The sequence below is a fragment of the Rattus norvegicus genome, chromosome 11 (assembly GCF_036323735.1).
Source record: "Rattus norvegicus strain BN/NHsdMcwi chromosome 11, GRCr8, whole genome shotgun sequence".
Classification (NCBI taxonomy): domain Eukaryota; kingdom Metazoa; phylum Chordata; class Mammalia; order Rodentia; family Muridae; genus Rattus; species Rattus norvegicus.
In genome coordinates this window covers 48,488,478-48,508,223 of record NC_086029.1, presented here as the reverse complement: position 1 = coordinate 48,508,223, position 19,746 = coordinate 48,488,478, and the positions used below count along the sequence as shown (strand labels likewise).

At 49.3% G+C, this 19,746-nt stretch overlaps 1 protein-coding gene across 2 annotated transcripts; it reads right to left on the bottom strand.

Moving 5' to 3' along the window:
- Positions 1–380: 380 nt before the first annotated feature.
- On the bottom strand, positions 381–17,167 carry Ets2 (ETS proto-oncogene 2, transcription factor). 2 transcript variants are annotated; one of them, NM_001107107.1, is made up of 10 exons: positions 16,943–17,167; positions 13,504–13,575; positions 10,685–10,796; positions 8,896–9,015; positions 8,388–8,588; positions 7,016–7,099; positions 6,197–6,421; positions 5,101–5,364; positions 3,492–3,610; positions 381–2,572 (listed from the first exon to the last, which is right to left on the bottom strand). In NM_001107107.1, the coding sequence occupies exons 2-10, from the start codon at positions 13,573–13,575 to the stop codon at positions 2,357–2,359; spliced, it is 1,413 nt and encodes a 470-aa protein (NP_001100577.2). In that variant the 5' UTR covers positions 16,943–17,167; the 3' UTR covers positions 381–2,356. The 2 variants fall into 2 exon arrangements, with proteins under 2 accessions (NP_001100577.2, XP_006248239.1); XM_006248177.4 differs by lacking the exon at positions 16,943–17,167 and adding an exon at positions 16,484–16,913 and having other exon boundaries at positions 384–2,572.
- Positions 17,168–19,746: the final 2,579 nt, after the last annotated feature.

Below are 19,746 nucleotides of genomic sequence, written 5' to 3'. Positions count from 1 at the left end.
GGGAGTCAGAGGATGCACCCTAAAACTATCAGCTACACATGATCTCATTGATGTCAGAACTCCAGCGAGGGAAATGGTGCTGTGGCTTCAAAAGGTGCTTCAACCTCCGACTCTAGTGTTTCACACAAGCTTCCTAAAATCTCTTCTTTTTCCAAACTTCTATTGCAATCCTTCCCCAGGTAGATTTTTCACTATAAACAGTTTCCCCCTCCTAATTCCTTGAGGAAGGGCTTAGTGGATTCCATCTTGTTTCTAGCTTAATAAGCTGGACTTCAAGGTCATGCAGATGAGGGTGTGGAATGAGTTCAAATCTTCATCTACCTGGTTTGTGTGGGGGCTGGAGAGGGAGGAGTATTCCAAGAAGCCAACATTACAAAGAGGCATTGTCATAAACCAAATACTTTATTATTTGAGAAAGAGGAGGCCAAATTACAAAACCTTCATACTTAAGACCACGCCTAAGACTTCTGAGGACTTCCATGACTGTTAGATTCAACCATGTAAAACCGTCATCTTAGCTGACAAAACTCGGGCTAAACTTGGCAATTTCATGTGGCTCGACTGCGTATAAATTGACTGTGGATTAAGCTTTTGACTCGAGTATGTTCCTAGTCCCATGTCTGTTTATATTACACACAGATGTCCCGGCGACAAACAGGTCCCTGTGCTAAACCGCAAAGCATTTCTCTCTGGGCATGCAGGCCAAGGCAACCCAGGGCTGGCACAGCAGGTCCCAGCTGGTCCTGCATCCCCTGTGTGGTCTCAAAGGCTCTTTATGAATATCTGGTCTGAGGCCACCATGCTGGTAAATGGAGAAGCCCATTCACTTTAGAAACCATATGACTGGATGAAAGCATGGGGGTCTCATGGGGGAGTTAGCCCTTCACCACATAAGAACCTCATACAGACTGCTCCAATACACCATTTCCCAGCGTGCTTGCCTTGTCTGTGCTTCTAGGTATCCACCCCACCCCCACCCCACCCCCCAAAAAAGAGGCGCAAACTCTCTGAGCACACGGAGCAGAAAGAGGAGCATGCAGCCCAGATGGTAAGAGACGTAGCAGGTCAGCGAGACAGGAAGCACCACGCTTCATTTAAGGTCAAAGCTGATAGAAGATCTTTCCTGATTGCCCTCACCCCTGCCCGCCCGACACACCTCCCTTCACACGACAGAGATAAAAATAAAGCTTTCGTACAAATTGCATTTTTTTTTCCAGTGAGTTACTTTTGCAGTAAAAATAGCTGCTACATAAATCCCTTCTGATATCTGAAAAGGAGTCATAAATTTCCAAAAATAGTCTTCTTATTGTAGTCACACAGAATACCTTGGGGTGAAGGAAGGGAATGACTGGCTGTGGGGTGGGGGAGGGGCGTTGCCTGGAAAACACAGTTACGCCAAAAAATAAAATACATTTGTGTATAAACTGGCTTAAGGCATGCAGGGAAGTGGAAAACACGTGCCATTGGTCAAGAAAAATACTGCTCTACGGCTTTACAGTCCAGGAAAGAGCGGAGAGGCCACATGGACCCTCGAATAATAACATTATGTTTCTTATAAAAAAATATATATACAAAGTCCTGACTGGAGAATGAACCAGTCAGAACAAAAACAACAACAACAACAACAACAGAACAAAACAAAAGTAAAAACCAGGGTCATCCTTCAGACCCCATTCCTGCTGGCAAATAAAACAAAAACAGAATATTATGATTTCTCTCAGTTGGCCCCTAAGAGATCAAATCTGTGAAAAATAGCGTTCCTATGTGCTAGTGAAAAAAAAAAAAAAAAAGATAACCTACCAGGTATCTGCATTCTTGATTCAAACAAGTTATAATTACTTTAAATACAATATACAACTTCTGTTAAATAGAACTGTCGCAGGATTCGGACAATTATAAGATACAATAATATATACAGACAAACTGACTTCTGAAATGGAGCAATCACACCATCCATCTGCCCAGCCCTCTCAAGCGGAGGTGGCGTTTGCGCTGGATACTCCCGGTGGCCAAACAATGTTTTTCAGTGTTTGTGTATCCACCACATGCTGGCTCCCTGGAGCATCTCAAATAGCCACAACGATTGTGATCTGCACACGGCCTGCTCGGTGCCACGGTGGCTTCCTGGAGACTCTTCCCTTCAGAGTCTCATACAGGACAGAGAGGCCCTGTCAGTTTCCACCATGGAGAGTTGGCTTGTGGGAGAGGCGTGAGATGAAAGGCCACTGCTGCTTGGTGGCTCTCCCCAGAGGGGTTTCATCCTGCCCTCCCATGGGTCTTTGGAGCAAGTGGGTCAGGACGGGCTTCCCACTCAGTCCCTGGGGCCCGGGGCTGCCTCAGGGTGGTCCTGAGGACTTCAGTCTTCCGTATCAGGCTGGACGCCCAGGATGGCATGCAGTTCCTCCGGAGTGAAGCCTAGCAAGTTCTGCAGGTCGCACACGAAACGGTACACGTAGCGCTTGCCCGATGTCTTGTGAATGATGTTTTTGTCATAGTAGTAGCGTAAGCCCCGGCTCAGCTTCTCGTAGTTCATCTTTGGTTTGTTTTTCCTCTTTCCCCACCGGCGGGCCACCTTTAGGAAGACACGGAAAGGCCAGAGTCACCTATATCCTCTCTTGGGTCATAACCGGCTCCCCTGGCCCCAAGGGCTCACCCAGAAGAACTTAACTGTCATGGGGACCCACAGATGTTCAGTCTGGGTCTCTATAAATGCATGCAGATGTCCTTGCCTCTGTCCCCAGCTACAAATCAGCACAGCCTCTTATACCAGCCATCTGCAACCAGGAGTGCCCCCATTGTCCTGATTTCAAATTTTTATCCTTTCTCTCTTTTAAAAAAAAGTCAGTTTTTTTGTATTCCAGGCTGGCCAGGAACTCACTGTGTAACCGGTGAGGATGACCTTGGAGTTCTCATCCTCCAGCTCCTGCCCACCCCTGACCTTACCCAAGGTACTGTGATCACAGGGTGACCTGTGTCATCACACCCGATTTATGCGGTGCTGGGGATGGAACCCATGGTTGCGGGTAAGCTAGGCAGCCACTCTGCCAGCGTAGACACACATCAAGCCATGTGATAGCTGAAGAGAGTATTCTGGCCCATGAGTCATGCTCATTCCTCCAGACACAGAGAGGTTGACAGATTATTAGGATGGCTGGAATCATGCCTACCAAAGCCTTCTCCAGCAGGAAGCCTCAGTGCCAGCCCTGAAGGCTGCTGGGCCACTTATGTGTTTTGCCTAACTAGGAACAAAGGTAAGCTCCCTCTAGAGCTTGCTGAGGGTCACCAGAGACCCTCTGACAAGACAGTGTCCACAGAGGGAGAATGCTACTCAACGAACATCAGGCCCATTCATCCACAAGGCAGCGGCTGCCTTTCAGCCTAAGACCCAGGGATTCCTGGTGGAGGAGGGCTCTTGTTGGCTTTCCTCGTACTCAGGGTTGGCTTTAGAACCCACTGTGACAGACTGAGACTGAGAGGGCCAGTAGCCATACCTCATCGGGGTCAGCGAGCTTGAATTCCCATCCGTCCCCCGTCCAGCTGATGAAAGACTGACAGGACTTGTCAGAGAGTAGCTCCAGAAGAAACTGCCACAGCTGGATTGGTCCACTTCCTGGGGTAAAGAAAGGGAGGCCAGTTACACAGGGAGTCTGAGATCTTCAGGGATCTGACCCTCTCAGTGACCAGGTTGCCTTGAGAACATGTCCCCGCTGGGTGGGCGTTGTGCTGATGAGTAAGTGGGGCTTCAGGGAGCACCCAGGAAACACTATAATGGTCAGGAGCCACAGTTCTCTCTCCTCCCTACCCACTACTCATGTAAGAGGACAGCTCTGGGAGGAGGATGAGGACCAGCAACTCTCATTAGCACTAACCCTCTTGATGCTGAATGCCTTCCTGTACAAGAGCCTTAAAAGTTCATTTCTGAAAATATCCAGTGGTATTGGAGTAGGGACTCAACGGCCATTTTTATCAAAGGTCCACCCTCATGGCCAAAAGGAAACTGTATCATGAGACTTGCTGCCATGAAGCACACAGGGGTGACCTACACTGACAACTGTCTGTCTTTGCTCCACAGGCACTCAGAACCACCACTCTGAGAAAGAGGCTTTCTGTCCCCCTGTCTCTCTTAAGGATGTACAGCAACTTGTCTTGGGTTCCCTATCACAGTTTAGGAAAGGAAAGATGAGATCTGATCCTAAGTGGTCACCTTCCTCTCAAATATAAAAGGCTTTGGGGAAGCACAACGAGGCCTCAGATTGAACCAGACCGAGCTGACTCACTTTTGTGGCCACTAGGACTTTTCACCTCTGAACAGATTCACCAATGGGTTTCCACACTGCCTAGGCTAACACCACGGGGTTAACCAACAAACAGTACTGTTACCATCCTGGTAGATATTCCTAATGCTGTGGGGTTTTCTTAGCGGTTCTTAGATTCCTAGGTATTGGGGCAGCCACAGGTTCAAACCCCTTTATGAGTTTTTATACATATATGTAGCCGTTTGTTTTTGATGATGGAAAGAAAAGTCCCACATCCTCATTTTAACCTCCTATCTTAAAAATTGGGTTTTTAAAAAAAAAAAATCCACAATGGCTTCTTGTGGCCAGCATATGAAAAGAGGATCTATTTAAAGGCATCCGAAGGAAAGAAAATGAACATTCTTGATATTCTTGCCCTGGTTTTTTAAATCGTCTGGTTCTAAAAAAGCAGCTCTAAGATCTGTTCTCTGTCTAGAAGAGCTCTCTCGTCCTCTCTAGGATAGTTTTGGAGGCCAAGTGGGGTAAACAGTGCTGGCATCCTTTGACCAGGCCAGGCTGGTTTGCATTCCTGGAGATCCAGAGTGAGTCAGAGTCAGGACCAGAGTCGGTCTGACCTCCGACCTCCTTACCTCCCATCCCAGGTAGAAGGTGTGGCCTGGGATTCCCCCCCAACCCCCCGGATCCTAGCATGAAAACTTCTGCAAGCCTGGCCCTATAGCTATAGGACTTGCATACAGTGAACCTCAGAGTATGAGGGTCATGGCAAACCTGGACAAGGCCTGAGTAGGCATGGCAGGTGCTTTGGTCACCTAGGAGCCTGCTGGGGCCCCGAGTGCTCACTCACCAGTGAAGCCAGCCAGTACTGCCGCAGGAATAACTGGTTTGCCTTGCTCAACTGGGTCACTCCTCTCTTGGATGTAGTCCTTGAAGGACATGGTCGGCTTACTGAGGCACAGAGACTGGCTACAGTCCTCCTCGAAGCTCTCGAAGGAAGGTACCCGCTGCACATCCAGTAGGGACGATTGGCTGTTCCAGGACCGCAGCAGCGAGTCAGAGCTCTCGAAGCTGTCCCCACCGTTCTCGGGAGAGTCGTGCTCCTTGGGTTTTCCTGGTTAAAAACAACCAAACAATGCTGAGACCCCTCTGGGGTGTGAGAAGAGTCAGCACCTCTGGGTCATCCAGTCAGGGGCATCGTGATTCCCAACCCCTGCATCCCTGCCAACCACCCCCAAGGCTACACACAGGGCTGGTACGGCATCATTCAGACCTCCTCTGAGCACTCCTAAACTCAGGCACTAATTTCTTGGACAACTTTATATGGAAATAACATGAGAATGGATAAAATGTAGCCTCGTGTGGAAAATCGCTCTACGATCACGAGGAAGAGCAAATGCCACACTACAGATAAAACCCGAGACTCCAAAGACAAACACCAAATTAGACATCCAGCCAACGCTACACGTGACACCCCAGGACGGCAAAAGCCAAGCCGTGATGACACAAAGGAAAACGGGTCGCTCTTGTAAAGAGGTCTGGGAAGAATGGGAAGAAGCCTCACAGACTGCTAGAAACTCGGCCTCCATGCAGATGGCGGTTAACACAGGAGCGCACAGCCCTGTTAATCCAACCGGATGTGTGGACCGTGTATGTTACATTCTTTAAAAAAAGGAACCTAGCATATTCCCATACGTCTCAGCAGAGTACTCCACCACGAGGAAGTTAGCTTAAATTTCTCTAGCTACCCAGTGTTCCTCACTGTTTACCAACAGAACCTGGACCAGGGTTTCAAACAGGTGCTTTCTGGATAGTCACTTGGAAGGTGGCCCAGTCCTTTAACCTCCTTCTCCAGTGGCTGAGGACAGGATGTGCTTACCAAGCATCTCTCATCCTGACTGGCTTCCAGGACAAACCAATAACCTTATTCTAGAACATTCTCTTACCAGAACTGCTGTTGAGCAAATTCAAGTTGCCACCGGGGAAGTCCTGGCTGATGGAACAGTAATTGACACTGACGGTGTTGAGCCGAGACTTGGGCAACATCTGGAGCTCCTGCTCAGAGCCGAGAGCCGCAGGCGTGGCTGACGGCGGGCACATGCCATCCAGGAGGCCGTCTTTGAGGTAGCTCGGTGCCTGCATTCCATATGGAGCCTGCTCCACGCCAAAGCCTGAACACAAGGGTGAATCAGACATCAGACATGAGACGGCAGAGACAGCCAGCATTCCAGTAGCTAGACCAACACAGAGGACCCCATTCTGTGACAGCTATCCGAGTGCCAAGAGTCCAGGGCACAGAGTTTTCCACATGTTTGTTCTGGCCACCTCCTGTGTCATACTGCACTAGTGTCTACTACTGACTTCTTCTTCCTCTTTATGGTTAAAATGGTCTAGAGCAGTGGTGCCTCCTAGAGATTACAGGAGCCTCTTAAGGGATGCTAAGTTTTCCAGGGGCTACATAAAAGTCAAGGAACAGGTGAAGTTGATTTTCCATTTTAACAGCCCCTGCATAGCAGTGGTCACCCTCAATATATAAAGAGTATCCTAACTCATCAAGGAATAGTGTATATATTCTTGGTTTCGTTTTAAGACCTCTGAGTTAGTCAGGGTCTTAGATTCTCAATGCACATTTCACGTGGCCCCGCCACATTTCAGCTTCTTGGTGGACCAATGCCGAGGGCAGACCCCACAGGAAGGCCTAGGCTCTCCGAGGAGCTGGAGAGAGACCAAAACCAGAGATCTTAAGGCATAGTCACCTGACTGACCTAATGTATTGCTGTTGATCCAGTGAGGAACTGCATTGAGGTGTGAGTTTTCCTCATATTGGTCTTCTGTCTTTTCTTGGTTCTCTGAAAAAGAGACACAGAAGAAAGACAGTTTGAAAACTCTACAAGGAGAGCTGTACCTCGACCTCCTGTCGTGTGGATACCGGGACGACTCGCCTCGCCGCCGGCCGTTCACATTCTTCCGTTTCACTGCAATACCCTTATGTTTAAAATTACAAGATACTTTTCTAATAATCTGGGGTAAGTTTTCCGAAAACCGGTGATGTCACTGTGTAGAACAGCCCGGTTTGTGCGTTCACTTCAGGCCTGTGTTTATGAAGAACCATCTGTCCTGGGGCTGGGAAAACAGTGGGTGAAAGCAATGGGCTTGGCTCCTGTCCTCCGTGGGGCGCCACATCCTCTAGGTTGGTCTGAGATGTCCAGAGGTCCTCACAGAAAGTGTGTGCTCTCTGTACGTAACTTTACTAGGAACACGGGATCACACACATCATCCCTTTAAGCCAACCAACACAGACATACACGCTGAACAAAAGCCCAGGAGGCCAGAGTTGCCACATAAATGGCTGCCCAGAAACGCGTCGGGTAAGACCAGTCCATGCTCCCCAAGAATTGGGGAGTCTTTAAAGTCGGTTTTCTTAACTCTAGGAAGCTTAACTAAACCAGTCTGGCGGCAGAACCACACGTGAAATTCTGAGTTTATATGTTGAAAACTAACCATGGTGCTGTAACTTTTTGTTTGTTTGTTTGTTTTTGTTTTCCTTGTTTTAACTTAAGTTAGCCTGACTGTCACCATTCCTCATTTAAACCCAGGTATCTTTTAAGCAGGTCTCACTGATCTTCTTTAAGGTTGACGACAAGAGCACCCCTAGCCTTGATGAGAGAGTTCTGAATCCCGTATCTGCTTTTAACGTTTCCGTGTCTATACAAGTCGACCAGTCACAGCCGGTTCTCCAAAATCCTCAGTGGGCAGGAGTCACTTCCTAGCAAATCCAGAATGATCTGTGTGTACTGCCTCACACTCAGGCCACCCTGTCTCTCTCCGTCCTTCTGGTGAGTTCACCCACCTGGCACCCTGGCTGGCCTACATTTCCAAGGTGCTCTGAGCTGGTACAACCAGAACAGCCTGGCAAGAGCCAGCAATTTGGTGACTCAGGCTATTGCCTCGTGGCTACACCTGGCACTCCACGAACATTGCACACACTTCCCTCCGTGGAATGAAGCCCTGTCGCCACCTCCCCGTTCGACTTGCTTGGGGGGGTGTTCTGAGGCAATGGACTCTACCACTGGGCAGCCTGAGGTGGAAGGGCTCCCTGGGTCGGTCCCCGCCTGCCTCCCAAGTCTTGCACCTTACCTTTGATCATCTGCTCCAGATGTTCCCAGAGGATGTCACCCACAAAGTCGGGCGCCAGCTCCAGAAAGCGCTCCTTGCCGAGGTTACACAGCATCTGGCCGTTCATGCCAAATCGCTGTAGGTTCACATTCACCAGGCTGAACTCGTTGGTGGCCCAGTGCAGCCACTGGCACACCTGCTGCTCATTCCACAGCCAGGGGTCTGCGAAGGGAGGGCGAGAGCGGACACCGCCAGTGAACATCCCAGAAGACAGAGAGGGCGTGTGGCCCTCAACAATTCCCCAAGCCCAGCCAGCTCCGAATCAGGAAATGAACACACACGACCCTGCTGTGACACAGGGATGTTCTAAGGCACCAGTGGCACTTGGTGTTTAATTAGTGCGGGGTTAGGTGTGCAGCAGACCACAGGCTCGTGGTGGCTACGTTTCTTGGGCTCCTTGAAAGAGACAACCAGGAACGTTTTAAAGACGGGCCCAGACCAACCAGTCCCACGATAGCCCAGCACTTACTTTTGGGAATGCCAAGACGCCGCTGCTCCTTGTGGAAGCCACTGAAGGTGGCTTTTAAGGCTTGGCTCATCACCGCCTTGCTACAGGGAGTGAGCAAAGGCAGCTCGCAGGTGGCCGAGTCTAGAGAGAGACCACAGGGACGTCAGGACTCGGGTGGTAATGTCCACAGAAGCTGAAAAGCCCCAGGCTGCAGAGAACCCTGACTGCAAATCTTGACATGATTCTTAACAGAATCCAGCTGCAGAGCTGGGGTGCCACTCCGCGTTTCAGCAGTCGCCGAGCACACAGGAGGTTCTATACCCATTATTACCAGAAAAAGAAACTCCAAAAGCAAACAAGGAAAGATTTTTAAAAAGTATACTCCATTACCATAATCACAGAGATATAATTTGGCGTGCTATTTTTTCTTTTTAAAAAAAGTAAGCAAAGACATTAGGAACCAATTGTGCTTAAGAGTTCCTAGAATTACTCCAATTACAGAAAGGAAAATCCAGAATAAAAATGAATCTGGTGTACACGGCTGTAATCCCAGCACTGGGGAGACAGAGACAGGAGAATAATGAGGTAACCTTGGCTATCCAGTGAGCTCTGAGTCAGCCTGGCAAAGTCCCCGGGCATTTGTGTTAAACTTTGAAAATAAAAATGAAATATTTTGTGAAGCGTCATAAAGCAGGGATGCATGGACATCATTCCTACCTAAAACGTATTAAAAAAATTTAAATTTTACGGTTTTTGTTCAAAACACTTCGAAGCGTCCAACCTTGCAGCCTGCAGCCTGTGCACAGCTGAGGACCGCCATGAACGTAGTAGCCCAATGCAAAACTGTCAGACATATTCAAAACATGAGGTTTTACTTTTTATAACTTGACTACGTGGCTATTGAGTGTGGCCCCCAACAGATGACAATGTCAGGCTGCAAGGCCAAAAAGCTAGATTGTTCCCGTCTGCCTGAACGTGTTTGGTGGGAGCTGTGTCCAGTAAGCTAAGCAGACGGCAGAGGAAGGCAGGTGTGTCAGGCTCACATAATGCCGCACAGTAAAAAAGGCACGCCACACGGTTTTGTTTTGGTTTTTGTTTTTGGAAAGGAATCTTTTCCGATGCTCTCAGAAATTTCGGGAACGATATTTCTGCCAGATCACACTGCTCTTACGAAAGCACGGGATCTTTAATCAATCTTTCTGGGCTGTGTGCTTGAGCACCCAGTTCCATGACCAGTCGATCTGTAACGTGTTCAACCAATTACTCTACGAAGACACTGTCGAGACTTATGTGACGCACTAGGCTTTTGACTGGAATAAAGAGTGGTAGTGAGGACTCCTACCGAACTATCAAGGGTGAGGAGGAGCAAGAGGAATTTGTGGTCCCAGAACTCAAAGGGGAAAGTGTGTCTGAGTTTGAGTGTCCACGTATGTGCGTGTTGTGTGCGTGTAAGCTGGGACACCTTTCAGTGCCCACCACCTTCAATCTGAGAAAGATGCCAGGGATATGAGGAAGTGTTTGTAAAGATCAAAGTACAACTCTTGGAGTTCCGAGCTGTGAGTGACGGGTCTCAGCTCACAGTGGGGATTTCCTGTGAAGACACCAGAGCGACCAGTTCACTCACATAAGAGGAAAACCGCCTTCTCTCAGGCCCCAGGCGTCTATCAGACTTCTCATACCCAATACTCAAGATATTGACATTCTTGGCTGGAGAATGGTCTATCTCTATTAACTGATCGCGTGTCTTTATTGACCCTGCTGCCGAGGGAGGGAAGCCCCGCACCGTCTGTCAGGGTGGAGAACAAATTACCATGGGAGACAGAATCCAAGCCTGTGGGTACTTCTTGGAGCGTCTGCTCTTCACTGAGAGAAGGAAGCACAGCAAACAGAGAGCCGTCAAAGGTGTCGAAGGCTGGCTGGCGCTGCGGAGCAGAAAAAGAAATGCCACATGAACTTGCTGGATGACGTGTTTTCTTAGTGGTCCACAGTAACCCAGCCATGGGTCCGTCCTGATGACATCAGCCATTCTAAGGTAACATGGGCCAATGACCTCAAAGTAATCCAAACAATTCTATCTCACTCTGCACTCTTTAATTAACCTCGTAGGGCCAGATGGCCTGGAAGGTTATTTTATCAGCATAATCAACTTAATAAAGGAAATATATCCAGAAACGGCAGAATCTTAGGACCACACTGAGGGGTCTTCGGAGAAGACCAAGACCTCTTTTAGCAGATGGGGTGTAGGAAAAGAAAAACCTGAGTTGACATAGGGTTCTGCCACGCAATTCAAGCAAAAGGCTGGGAAGACACGGGAAATCGAAACAGTAACAAGCTATTTTCATCTTTGGATGGCTCCTTTGAAGTATCTACCACCTTAAGTGAAGTGAGAGAATTCCTCATCACAGAGTGGTTTGGACAATAATAATCTGTGAAAAACAACCTTATTTTCCATGATAATAAAAAGTAAAAGAGACTATAGAAAAGAAACTTCCACCACAGGGAAACTTTCAGGAAAAATCGGACACACACACACACACACACACACACACACACACACACACACACACACACAAAGCCCTGGAAACTGCGGACGGCTGCATGATCTCACAGACACAAGGTTTATGAAACACAGCAGCCCCGAATGGGAGGAGCACTAGGCAAGGCCGGTCCACCCCAGCCCGGTTTGTTTAGGAATCGTGAAGAAAAGTTCTATTTCCCAACATAATCTGGAAACCCTACATCATGTGTAACACAATGACCCGTGTGTTGAGTCACGGGCGAATAAAATGTGTAACACATTTACAAATGAAGTCAGCCCAGCAAGAGCCTTCACTCCAGAACTGCAGAAGAATGAGTGATGGCCCCATTGCGCAAGAGGACAGGCTGCTAGCCCCAGGCCCAGTTCCTCAGCCCCCAGACTGCCAACTACCTGGGAGGACAGGCCCCCTGAGGAACGTGAAGGCCTCAACTGGACGTACTTAGGATTTTGCGCAGGGATGATTTGGGTGAAATATTAAATAGATGTCAACAGCGAACAAACCAAACCAAAACCAAAACCCTCCCCCAAGTGTTGCCCAGGCCTCTAGAAAGTGCCTTTCTGGAAGTCCTTTTTTTAAAACCAGGAAGTGAATGAACAGCGCAAACCCTTGCTACACATTTCCACACAGACTCTGGCAATGGACATCTTCTCCGAATCCAGACGTCAGCAAGTTCTTTCAGTTTACAGAGGGCTTTTTCCCACCTCAGGGGTGTGTGCAGCTTCTGCTCCATTATGCCAACTCCTTATACCTTTACCATCTCTGTCCCTTAAGGCACGTGACTACATCAAACAGAGAAAATGAGTGCCAGGTTCTGCCTCTGTGGTTTACACCAGACACATAACCTTAAACATGGTTTAGGGAGCTGGGGAGGAGGCGGAGTAGGAAAAGCACCGGCCGGGCAAACGTGGGCACAATGCGTTAGAATCCTGAGAACCCATGTGCGGCTGCCCAGGGAGACCCCTTGCCTGTAACACCAGTGTGCTGGGAAGGGGGGGCAGATAGGAGAATCCCCAGAAACTTGGGACCAGCTAATAGAAGACAAGAGACCCTGTTGCAAAGAAGGGGTTAGGCAAGAGCCAACACCAGAGACTGTGCTGTAGTTTAGTAATCCTAGAGCTAGGAAAGCAGAGACAGGATTCCTAAACAGGACTAGCTGGTGAGCGACAGGTTCAGTGAGAGATGCTGTCTCAAAAATAAAATGGAACACATTAGAGAAAGACACTTAACACTGGCCTTCTTACTATACACACACACACACACACACACACACACACACACACACACACCCCACACACATATACCCTCACCACACACACAAGAAATGACCAGTTTATGCTACAGAAATGCTCCAAAAGGAGTTAACAGGTCACAGACACAACATGGAAAGTGTTTCCACAGGGAGCCAGCTCTGTCTTTAGTCTGTTTTGGGGTTTGCATAAACAGCCTCGGGCTGCTACAGCAGACAGAGCAGTCTCCCTCTAACCTGGTGGATGCGGCCCCTCCTGGTGGAAGTGACACAAGATGCCTATTCTCCATTTAAGTCAAACAGCCTTCTGGGAATGAGTCTGACCAGTGAGGACACTCAGGGCCAAGCATGGTGACCTGAGTTCAAAACGCGGCAGACCTCCACGGTGAAAGTAAAGAGAGAACTGACTCCCACAAATTATCCTCCGGCCTCTTTGTATATCGTGGTGCATGTGCACAGACACAAATAAATAAAGGCAGGGAAGTTCAGAAACAAACAGCCTTCTCGATCAGCCATGGAAACTTCTAAATGGGTGACAAGCAGGGGATACAGTTTTTTCCAGCTGTTTTCTCTAACAATCACGGGACTCGTTTTTCCCATTCAAAAGGAGCCTCAGGATGAACTCATCTGCAAATGAACTACTTTCCTATCTTGGGGGACAGATACAAATACTACCAAGATACCCATTTGACAACACAGAAAACTGAGAGGCTCAAAGAGAGGAGAGACAATTTCATCAGAGCCACAGAACTAAGATACCTAAAACCTGGGGCCATGTGTCTTTTTCTCTTTATTAATGGAGTTACTGGAACTGACAAGAATAATTAAGAAGCCCATACATACCTTGAGTGTCCCTCGAAAACTGTTGGCAACAGGAGCCACTTGGTCCATGTTCTTGATTCCAAAATCATTCATCTTGAAAAAAAGTGAAAGAGACAGAGTCAAAGAGGTCACCACTAAAGCACATTTCAAAGACAGCATTGACCACTGATGGCGCCTTCAGTCTTTAGCTGGATAGAACACTACAGGTGGCCGAAGTCCACACACTCGGATATGGGAGTTCTTATTTTAAAGGGATCCAGGCAAAGTAGCTCTCAAGAAGAACAAGAAAACTCTCTCTCTCTCTCTCTCTCTCTCTCTCTCTCGCTCTCGCTCTCGCTCTCGCTCTCTCGCTATCTCTTCTCCGGCCTATTCAGAAGCACATGACCCTGAACACCCAGCTCCTCATACTGTCCCAGATCCTGGGCTCTGAGTATGAGATCTGAGAACATCTCTCCTTTATGGGTAGCACAGTTTTGCGTTTCTTCAAGAGGGTAGCCCTTGCTTTAACAGTAGGGGCTTAAATACCAGAGCTGGGCTGACCAACCAAGCAACTACCAGCTGGCCACCTGTGGCTACTGGCACTGGACACTGCTACTGTGAAGGGAGACAGGCTCTGAGGAGACCCGTCAGTTCTCAAGAGCTAGTAGGAAGAAGAAAAATGTCTCTGTACTTTGGATATTTACTTTGTGCTTATATAATGTTGTGAATACATTAGGTTGACTGAGGTAAAATCAATTTGACCTCTTAAGACTGTTTTGAAGGAAAAAAAATGTGACTTGCAGGGGTCTGAAATTTTCTTTTTCTGGGGCCCTAACGTGTAGTTACGAGTTAAGCAAGTGACACACTAAATAAAGGAAGGCCCTTCAACAGTAACAGAGTGTTAGACGGACCCAGTCACCGAACCTCATTTCCACACACCATCACTCTACGGCAGCTCCTGTCTTCCAGGCTCTGAGCTACAGAACTGGAGCCTTCAATAGCTCCATGGTGTGGAGTGTGCAAACCTCAGCCCCACCCCCACCCGCCCCCACCCTCCGCTCTCCTTCATGCGCACCCACCTGCTAACCACACACTGTCACTAAAATTAGCATGCAATTGATAGAACTCACTAGAGGCAGCAGATAGCATAGCCTCAAAGAATTACTTAAACTTCCTTTGATTCCCCTTTCTTGTGTCTTTTTATAGTCAACATTATGGCCAATGGCAGATGGCTTAACAATTCCCTACTAACACATACTAGTCACATGCCTATACCGACATGTGCAGCATGTGCGAGTGAGTGCACACATGTGCACACTCACACCTTGATAGAAGGCATCGAGAGCAGAAAGGAATCCTGGGGGAGGCTTCTGATTGCAGATTTGGGTTAGAATAGTCCAGAAAAGCTGAGACGAATTGAAGGAGCCACCTTCCCGGTAAGGTCACAGCAGGGCCTGTGCAGTCTCCAGAGAAGGCATATTTGTTCAGGCTCTCCCTTGGTATATTATTTAGCTACACTCACTGAATGTTCAATATTCCTCACAGATGAAGGCTAGACAGAATGCCTGATGGGAAGACCAAGTCCCACGTCCTCAATCCTCCTGAGCGCGGGTTCCAAAAGGAAAATCACCTTATTCCGAGACAACTGAGGCCCGATGATACTGAGTCACTGGCCCGGGTCACATTCCTGTGGGGGTGTCTATGGAGGTTCACCTCAGATCAGTAGGGCCTTAAATCCTAGCCATGGCTGAGTGGGCTTTGCCTACCACAGCCCACTGAAGCAGAGTGTGCAATTATGATTAAACCAGGCCTTTCTGTCACACTTCAGCCCTAGGAAATGCCCGCCAACTGAGAACTTCAGGTCGCCTACTTAGATGAAGTCAGCCCTGTAACCTGTTGATTAAACACAAGCCACCCTCAGAAAACCAGCGACACAGACAGAGGTGTCCACATGTTCCCTCCAGGGCCAGTCGGATAGCGCTTTCTGTGGTCCCAATGTGCAGACACTTGGGGACTTCACCGTGATTCTTCGCTTCTGAGATAGGCAGAGAATAGCTTTGGAGATCTAGAATAGAGCTCCCCTGCCTTTTGTGTACAAACAGGAGCAGAAAAGGGAGGCTCAAACTCCCACATAAAGAGCTGTAATTACTGGCTACAGAACAGGGTTCCTTTGTTGCCTGGCTTTTAATGAGTTTTGTAAAAAACCATGTAGAATTAAAGCCCTCTACTAAATGGCTTCAGGCAGACACGCGGCTAATCAAATTTAAGTCCATTTATCCTACTGGATGTGCTTGCTAACCCCTGGGACAAGTCAAGACTCTAGATAAATCAATTTTCAAGTTTAGAGCTTTTTGGTACTTTGGTTGGGGGGGGGGTGTACAAGAAATGGAAGAAAATGGCAGAAATGTAATGGCTGAGAATAGTTAAGTTTTGAAACAAGAATTTCCCGGATAACTGTATCCTTATTGGAACAGGTAATCACTTACATAAAAGAGCATAGGTTTGTATTTAGGTAAAATTTAGGTTAAAAAAAATAAAAGAAAAAAAAACCTTTTGAAGGTTGGTTTGCTTTTCGCTTAGCGATCAGTTTAGAGAGATGAATGACTAATTCCATATATGAGAGTTTGACTATTTCCCTGTGGGATGCGCGGTGTTCACATTAACTGTACTGCAAGATTACTCAGATTTTAATAAAAGCTTAACACGGAGATGTATCTCCCGATTGGCGTTGTGGGCAGACTGATAAGGGCGCAGGAGCTTTCACAGCAGGGAGTAAGTCTCTCTCTCAACAGTAAATGACTCCTGTCTCCAACCAGGACTGCACACTGCTTTACTTTCTAAATTAGTAGCGAGTCAACTACTATTTTAGGCTCCCCTGAAATTGAGTGCAGGCTAGTACAAGTCTTATGAGATTAAATAATAAATTAAAACCAAAAAAAAAGGTCAAATATGCAAACGCTTCGGGTTACCCCTTCATTCATATGTTCTACGGGGAAAATAAAAGCAGAACAGCCACGCGCACCCCTACTTGGACGTGTCCCGTACTGGCTTCCCAGGGTCCAGGGGAACCGAGAGCTGGCCGAGCAGGTGACATGTTCCCGGGAGCCGCAACTTCCCAGGTGTTTCAGGCGTCGGACACCCCCACATCCTCCCAGGCCTAGCTCCTCTCCCACTCAAGTCACCCCAAACCTGGGGCTACTTCGGCCATCTCTCCAGGTGTCTCAAGCCCCCTGGAGAAACACAGACCCGCGCCCCAGGCAGGAACCGCACAGAGCGACCACTGGCTTCCCTAAAACAAAAGCGGGCTGCCCGCTCCCGGCCCGGTTCCCGGATCCCCGGCTGAGGCCACTGGGTGCCTAGGAACCAGCTGGAGAGGCTCCGGGGCGCGCGATCAACCGGCGGGAGCAGGGGCCGCCCGCACTGCACCCCACCCCGGGCGGAGTCCCTCCCGAGGAACGTCGCGCACGGGGGCCGCTCTTACCGCGCCGCAGCAAGCAGGGCCAGCCGGAGGGCGGCGGGGAGAGGAGATCGCGGCGGTCCCGGCCGGCAAGGCCCAGCGAGACGAAGGCGTAGGGCCGATACGGGCGCGCGGGGTCGGAGACGGTGGCAGGGACTGGCGGGCCTTAGTGGTGTCCACTCCGTGCTCAGCACCGCGGTGGAGGAAGTAACCAGCCCGATCCCCTGGCCGCGCGCTCTTCTGGAGCTGGGGGAGGGCCGGAGGGGACCGGGGGAGGGGACAGCAGGGGTGACGGAGGGAGCGCGGAGGAGGAGCAAGCGCGAGGCCGGCGTGGGAGGAGAGTGTGCTCCCGCAGCGGCGGATCCACGCTGCTCCCGGGCCCTTCCCTGCGCCCCTGCAGCCGGCTGTCGCCTGCCTGCTGGCCCCTGCTCCTAAGGCCCAGCTTGGGCCTTGTGCCCAGGAGGTTCAGCTAGAAGGGCAGGGCCGTGTCCGCCCGCGTCTCCCTGGCGCACGGCCGTCTGCAGGTCCAAGCTGGGGGCCCTGGTGGCACTTGGATTGAGTGGTTAGGCTTCTGCGGTAGAACCGGTCCTGTGTTTGGAGCTACGTGTGGGTCCTGATTTCTGGTCCCTCCGACGTGAAAAGACTCTTACGTGGGGTTAGGGAGGCACAAAGTGGGCGGGTGGCGGAGTCGCGAGTGGAAGAGCAGAACGTGGCGCAGCCGCTTGAGTCTTGGGAGGCCCCTCCTACTACCTAGGTGTGGATAGCGCCCCCTAGGGCTGAGCCGAGTCTTAGCGCCAACCTAGCTGAGCACTCCGGCGCCATCTATTATTAGTCTTACTAATGCTTCAAAGCACTGGTGTTTTACTTAACATGGTCTGCCAGGTCAACAACATGCCAAGTCCAACGTGACTCTCCCAAACTCATGGTCAAAACACCAGCCAGAGGGTGGTTTCCTTTTTGGTGAGAAGGCGCCGAGTCCATGATTGGAAACCTATGTGATTGGTCCGGAGGCATAGGTGTACGTTCAATATTATTGCGTTCCTCCTTGAGTTTAGATCGATACCCGAGATTTGTAGGAAATTGCAAATGGCAGGCTTAGTCAAGGCCGCGGGACCGACGATTGGTACAAGGACAGACTTGCTGGGAAGGGAGTAGAAGGTCCCACCTTCCCTTGTACTCAGGGTTCCTGGTTTCCATGGCAACTCCCCTTCTGAAGTTGTTGCCAATCAAGATACTGTTGCATTTGATACTTCTCTCTAGTGTATCACCTTTGCAGGAGTCAAGGCCCAATCCACTAAGCTAAAACAGCTAGGTTCACAGGGGATTGATATTTCCTCAGGGCTTCTCCGTGTGAATTCAGGTCTGGACCAGAGAACCCAGGTCAAGGAGGAACTCCCTAAATAGAAGACAGATTCCCTGTTCCGTTTCCATGGAGACATGGAGCGGCATATGCTAACTTAAAGAAGGAAAGAAAAAAAAACCAGCAGAAGGTACGGACTTATCTGAAGGAGTGTGTCTGTGGGCCCTCTCTCCCCGCACCTATGCTCACACCTTGACCACGTGCCTGAGAAGCTTGGTATGGATACACATAGGGATCTCTTGAAGCTCAGGTACCCAAAACAGGACCGCCTGTTCCCACCTCTTCTGCTCCAGAGACCGTGGGTACTCTGAGACTTCTTTGGTCCAGGAAGGCCTTCTTGAGCCAAGAAAACATACCTTTCAGGGCTGCTCAGGCTGACAGCTGGAGGGCAGCGCTTGATAATACTGAGCCACCGAAAGCTACAAAAGAAATTAGTACCCCGAGTGTCATGGCACCCCTATTGTTAAACGTTGCTTAGATGATGAAGCAAACCTATAATAGGGTTTATCAGCAGGGCTGAAAACTTGGTAGAGACGGGTTCCAAATATCTGAATGACAACTTTTTTCTGAACTCTCTTTTATGAGCATTTTAGGAAAATCTCTGGCAGGGGTGGGGGGTGGGGGTGGGGGGCCCTCTCACATACATGAAGAGGAAGGACAGTCTTCAGGAAAGCCACCCCAACCTGCCAGGTCTGAGTATGTGATACCTAAAGTAAAAGAACAGTAGCTAGACGTACTCATGGCGGCTAGGGAGCTCTCAGAGACGGCAGGCACCTCTGTGTTCTGTCTGTGGTGGCCCCACCTACCTCAACCTGATCAGTTACATACTTCGGAACATAACAGATACACATTTACCTTTTCTGTTTGTTCCGCCCACCCCCTCTTCCTCTTCTTGGATGGTTTCCTAGTTACTGAGCAGAGTTAGCGCCTAGCCTGGCTGAGCTCTGCGATTATTCATTGACTGTTATGGCTCCGTTCACTGGGAAGCTGGGGCCTTCCTGCAAATTGAATCTAATAAAAGCAAACCCCTTCTGCTCTGAGATCAAAAGTCAATGGTGTTGGGAGGAAATGGAGGCTGGGAAGACGCGGAGTTGGTGAGGAGTGAGCAGGTGAACTGTGGAGGTGGGGGAGTGTGGGAGGCTGTAGCAGTACAAGGGCCAACGTAACTAAACCCCCCACCCCCAACAGAAGGGGAGACAGTACGAAAGAGCATAGGAATTACATAGAGAGTGAAATACAGAGTTCTTTAGGATCTGGGCATAATTATGAAACAATGATTAACCTACCAAGTCATCCTTTTCAGAAACTGCAGGGCAGCCTCCCGAAGAGCTAGTTTGTGTTTACTTTGTGATCTGGCTGGCTGGCTCTAACTTGGGGGCGTGGCGGGGCTAGGATGAGGAGAGGATGGGGCGGGGTCCCAGCTCCAAGTTAAACATTTAGTCTGAGGTGTACCATATTCACTCAGCAA